General features: G+C 38.1%; 1 protein-coding gene across 5 annotated transcripts in view; it reads left to right on the forward strand.

The window, feature by feature from the left end:
* Positions 1 to 5652, forward strand: part of UBR5 (ubiquitin protein ligase E3 component n-recognin 5) — a 112076-nt gene extending 106424 nt beyond the window's left edge. For all 5 annotated transcript variants that reach the window (XM_084751623.1, XM_084751622.1, XM_084751624.1 and 2 more), the window contains 3 exons: positions 1237 to 1381; positions 2452 to 2537; positions 4209 to 5652. In XM_084751623.1, coding sequence (XP_084607749.1) covers positions 1237 to 1381; positions 2452 to 2537; positions 4209 to 4421 — 444 coding nt within the window. In that variant the 3' untranslated portion in view covers positions 4422 to 5652. The remainder of the gene's footprint in view (positions 1 to 1236; positions 1382 to 2451; positions 2538 to 4208) is intronic.
* Positions 5653 to 6000: the final 348 nt, after the last annotated feature.

Raw genomic sequence — 6000 nt, forward strand, 5'->3', positions numbered from 1 at the left:
CTCAGTAATCTGTTTGCTTACAAAAGGACCAAGTTTTCAAATTTAAAATGAAATTGCAAATAAATTTGAGAGTTCAGATTAGGAACTCATTTTCTTCTGGATATAACTATAGGAAAAGCTATGTAATCCTCAAAAAGTAGCTCTGGTGAACAAAAGTTGAAAGAGGGCTTGTAGGGCCACCTGTGCTTACTAACGTAAATAAGCCGGATTCCCTGGAGCCAGGCAGTTATCCTTAGTAAGCGCCAAAGACACCCAGGCAGAGGAGGAGGCAGAGCAGGAAGGGTTCCTAGTTGAAGTTTCGCCATGTTCTCTACAGGGCAGGGCAGGGCATGCATGGGCTGTCACAGGCAATGCGCTTCTTCCTCTGTATACAGCGAGTGCCTCAGCACACATTCAGCAAGGACTTCCAGCCACTCGCAATTCCCAAGATTTTAGAGGCAAGCGTGTTTCTGTCACATTGTTAATACAAATATTTAGGCTAGTTTAGCCTTTAGCTTAATGAAGGTTCGTTGCCCTAAGCACAGCAATGGAGGGGCATTCCGCACACTGTTCTCAAGACAGCGACTGCTCTGCATTCAAGGCCTTTCAGAAAAGCATCACATCAGTCCTGCAGTGTTACTGTTTTCCCTTTGTACGTTTCCCTGTGTAAATTCAAGAATGGTGGTGATTCTTTTGCTGGGAACTATACTGAGTTCAAATTATTACTCCACTTACTACCTTCTAGCTACACAGTTGCACGTTACTTAATACTTTGGGCACTAGTTTCTTTCTGCAAAATCAGGATACAACTGAGCAATTAAAGCACCTAAGGTACTTGGCACAGCTCTAGGTACATTTTTCAATATATGTCTAGATTTTGTGTTGAGTCTGGGGGGTTTGTTGTTACTGTACTTTTTCTAAGATGCACTTTTGCCAGATTAAGGCAATGTTTATCTAATATGCTGCCTGTGTGTTATTTATATAATTTTTAAAGCAAATTCAGTTTTCTACCGGGATATAAAAACACTAATTTCTGAACTACAGCTTGTTCAGTGTGCTCGGCTCTCTCACCCCCTTTCTGTCTTGACTCTGTAAGCAGAAAGTCAAACTACAGCCCTGCCATTTTCCTCTTTGTCTTCGGGAACTAACAATTTTAGAGAATCTGCTAAAATTAGATGTTGAGTTTTAATAGTATAAACAGATGCCACAGGAATAAAGTACTGATTACAATAAAAGAAAAAAATTCAAATTCTCTAGGCTATGAGGAAGGGTCTACTGGATGTGCTTCCAAAAAACTCCTTAGAAGACCTAACAGCGGAGGACTTCCGGCTCCTGGTGAACGGCTGTGGGGAAGTCAACGTGCAGATGCTCATCAGTTTCACGTCTTTCAATGATGAGTCAGGTAGGAGAGCTGCAAGTCTTCCTGAGAGTGTGCTCAGTGCCTTCCCAGGGGCTGGATCTCCGTCTATTTCCCAAATGCTCAGCTTTGTTTTCTTACTTGTAGTACTTTTCAAGGTATGAGTAAGTGAAATTTAGTATTTTGGAACCTTAGAATTAGGTTATTCTTTTGTTCCCTATGGGAGGCCAAGCAGGAGGATGTGAAGTTTAAGGCCAGCTGCAGACATGTAGTGAGAACCGATCTAAAAAAACAACGTGTGGTGAGAAAATGATGTTTATATACTAAAGTCATAAAAATAGTAAATGTTTCGTGTGCCTCAGACATACAGTTTGCTCTGTAGAGTTGTAACTGGGCCACGTTATTGTAAAGACACAAAGTCACGTGATGAATCTAGAAGGGGGGAAGTGGTGATAATCTTTTGGCAATGAGATTTATTTTATCTCAGTGTGTGATTTGCCCTGAAGTTGTTGTTGTTGTTTTACTTTTTAGATATTCAAAATAAGCGTAGTTGTAAGCTGTAAGAAGTTGTTTATGAAAAGATGATAGCTATGCCAAGCTTGCTACATACATGAATATGAATTTTCCCCTTTTGTGTGTTTTCTATTTTGTTTCATGGCCTCCATCAAATTACCGATTTTTTATTTTTTGGTTTTTTTGAAACAGTCTATGTAGGATTGGAATTCCCTGTGTAGTAAATTAGGCTTGTCTTGAACTCACAGAGATCTATCTGGCTCTGCCTCCGAGTGCTGGGATGACAGTGTGCCACCATGACTAGCTCAAATTACAAATTTATACTTTTCCCCCTTTGTGTTTGGTGAGTTCTAGGTTGTTATGTGATGAGCTTTGTGCTACATTTTAATATCAATGCTTAGAAGAACTTGTTCCATTTTAAAACCGAAACTACAGAAGGGAAAGCACAGCATACGTCATTTGAAAGCTTTTTAGACTGTAGAGTCTCTGGCCCTTTTCGTCCCCTTCAGTGAATGAATGATCTCACGTGGCTTTATACAAACACTTTACTAGGATTGAAAAGACAGCACATCTAATATAACGCATTCGTTTTATACTCTTAGGGGAAAATGCTGAGAAGCTCCTGCAGTTCAAGCGCTGGTTCTGGTCAATAGTGGAGAAGATGAGTATGGCAGAACGGCAGGACCTTGTAAGTTGAAGGTTGCACAGAGTGTGTGGAATAAAGGGGGGGGCTGTCGTATTTAGGGGTGGGGCAGTGGATTTTCCTCTTGGAGAACGGAGTTTACTGGTAAAAGTTGTGTACCACCTGACAGTGTGGTTGGTCCCTCCTCCTCCGCCCCACCACCCGTCCATTTCTCCATTATGGCTATGGGTGTCTTTACCTGCATGCCTGTCTGTGCACACGTGCCTCCGGGAGCCAGAAGAGGGCAGCACATTGCCTGGGTCTACACATAGTTTTGACTCACTAGTTGGGTGCTGGGATCAAACCCAGATAGTGTCCTGTACTCTTACCTCTGGCGCCTCGCCAGCCCCACCACATTCATTCTGGAAACTATACATTCAGCTTGTTCTCTTCTGTTAAATGAGAAGATTGGACCAGCTTTAGTTCTTTGACAATTGTGCTGTGGTACTCAGGACAACATTTTGTTTTTGTTTGTTTTCTTCCCTTTGTAGCATTCAAAGATGATGTTTCTTACGCAGTTACATTTTAGAAAATAGCTACAATTACTCTGGAAAGTTAGATTTACTTCATAATTCAGGTCTGTCACAGAAGATTGGGACATGGATGTATAGAAAGATAAATCAGTGCAGAGTATTTTATATTCATAAATACAGGTATTTCTGCAAAGAAGCATTTCTTTGGTATATTTAATAATAACAACGAGAGTAATAGTAACACTTACTGGGCATCATTTGCTTATAGTGTTGTACAAAATAAATTTGTACTAGAACTCTATGACTTATTGTATGAATCTTGATGTATTTTCCAACATTGTTATTGTTATAAAATTATTCTGTAACATAACTAGCATCAATAATACTGTATTATTTTGCTATCAGATAAAATACACAATGACTTTTAGATAGCCTGTGGGGATGTTAGTTTTTATAATATTTGGAAATGTGTTTTTTTCCAGTAAGAGATACCTCAAAGAAGTTAGCTATAGTAAAGGCCCTTAGAGACCAGCCCATTTGACACAGTAGCTTCATGTCTCAGATGAGAAAATTCAAATCTAAAACACTTTAAAATAAACAAAAGAAACCCTGACACTTTTTTCTACTTTAATCTTGAACATATTTTTTAAATGTAGTTTATGGATATATAATTGATTTTTTTTTTTTAGCACAACAAAATAATTTTAAAACTAAGGGATATTTTGTTATTTTTTTAAAATTATAATTATATAATTTCATCCCTTCAAACCTTGCAATATCCTCCTTGCTCTTTTTCAAATTCATTGTATTTTCCAATTCTTTTTATTGCTTTTTGTTTTGTCTGTGTATGTGTGTGTTTGTTCATGTTCCTAAACGCCTAACTATAACCTGCTCGGTGTGTTTGTTATTGGGATGCGTGTTTTCAGGGCTAGCCACTTGACACTAGGTAACTAACAGTGTGCCTTCCCTGGGAAAGACTATTTCTCCTACTCTCAGTGTCCCTTAGTAATATGTTTATAGTTGAGGCCTCCGGGCTTTCCCGTCCATATTAGCGAGTCTGTTGTCCTCAGTCAGGTGGTACCCAGGCACTGACGTTAGTGAGGCTTCATTTTTAAGCACGACAGTGGGGTTGTTTATGTTGCCAGAATTAAGGTTGACTACTAACCTGTTAAAGCCGAAATTGTAATTCTATATTCTTGTTTAGGTTTACTTTTGGACATCAAGCCCATCCTTGCCAGCCAGTGAAGAAGGTTTCCAGCCTATGCCCTCAATCACAATAAGACCACCAGATGACCAACATCTTCCCACGGCAAACACTTGCATCTCTCGACTTTATGTCCCACTCTATTCCTCTAAACAGATTCTCAAACAGAAATTACTACTCGCCATTAAGACCAAGAATTTTGGTTTTGTGTAGAGTATAAAAATGTGTATTGCTGTGTAATATTACTAGCTAATTTTGTAGATTTTTTTTCCCATTTGTCTATAAAAGTTTATGGAAGTTAATGCTGTCATACCCCCCTGGTGGTACCTTAAAGAGATTAAATGCAGACATTCCTTGCTGAGTTTGTAGCTTAAAGGCCTGAGAAGCACTGGCATCTTTTGCCTACGACGGTTTGCTAGTCAACAACTTCTAGGTCTAACCCCAGCCAAAGATGACAGCAGAACAACATAATTTACACTGTGATTTATCTTTTTTGCTGAGGGGGAAAATGTAAAATGTTCTGAAAATTCACTGCTGCCTTTGTGGAAAGTGTTTCAGCAAAGGTCCTTGTATAGAGGGAATAGGGAATTTCAAAATAAAAAATTAAGTATGTTCTGTGTTTTCATTTTAGCTTTTTTTACGGTGTTATTTGTGGTTGGCTGCAGTTGTGTATCATGTATATGGAACTTGTAAAAAGTTCTTGACATTCAGATTTTAGAGATGAAATCACTTTTACCTATTTAAATGACCCTCTTATTGGGGGTTATTTCAGCTGCATTGAGCTCTAGGATATTAAATACCACTAATATTTTGCATGTAATTTGTTCATCTGAGAGAGGCACTTTTCTGTACATACGATGGGGCCAATGCACAAAACCTTATCACAATCACCTTTTTTGTTTGTACCCCTGTGTCAGTGTGGACGGACAGGTCACTGCACTTGAGTTCTAAATAGACATTTGTACTAAGGTGATTCAGTTATGTGTACTCAGCCTGGGCACTTTCTGATAACTGTAAAATGTTTTATAAGATCATAATTACTGAAAATACATTTTGGAAAATTTTAAATGTTCGTGAGCAGCGTAACTACTTTTGTATCTAGCCTTTTTTTAAGTATCTTGTTACAATTTAATTTTTTAAATAAATTACAGAAGAAATGTCAAGTAACATTGAAGAAACAGTTTTTATTTATATAGTGTACATTTTTTAAGCTAGGGGCAATGCACTAATAACATGGTTATATTCATACATTTTTTTGAAGTTTATATACATGTGAACTATAAGGAAGTTAAGAAAACTAGTCCACATTTTACAGTTAGCAGAGACTTCTGAGTGGCACCCAGCCAGGCCTTTCTCTTTTTACAAGTAGAAGCGAAGTGTGGCCATCAGTTGGCACAGAGTATGTGAACTGAAAACTAAGTGACAGGCTCTTTTTCTTTTTTTTTTTTTAAAAATATGACTGTGTGGTCTAGGACCACAATGCCCTTACATTTTGTGGACTTGGCATTTTTATTCAGTGGGATAACAAAGAACAAAAAGTCTTTACTAGGACTTAAACTAATGACTTCACCTGTCCTTTCACTTCCTGTTTAGGACTTCTGTCTAGCCTTGATGGTTCTCATGTTTAAAGGGACTGTACTTTTATTGTGTAACTTCCTTTAAAAGACTGAATCACATGGCATTCTCCCCCTGTTGGCACTATAAATATAAAACGTATACAACACCATGCTGTATTAGATGTGTGTAAATTAGCCAAAGTGAGGCGTTGGTTTTATGCCTAATTATTATACTG

This window comes from Acomys minous (assembly GCF_964271855.1).
Source record: "Acomys minous genome assembly, chromosome: 12".
Classification (NCBI taxonomy): domain Eukaryota; kingdom Metazoa; phylum Chordata; class Mammalia; order Rodentia; family Muridae; genus Acomys; species Acomys minous.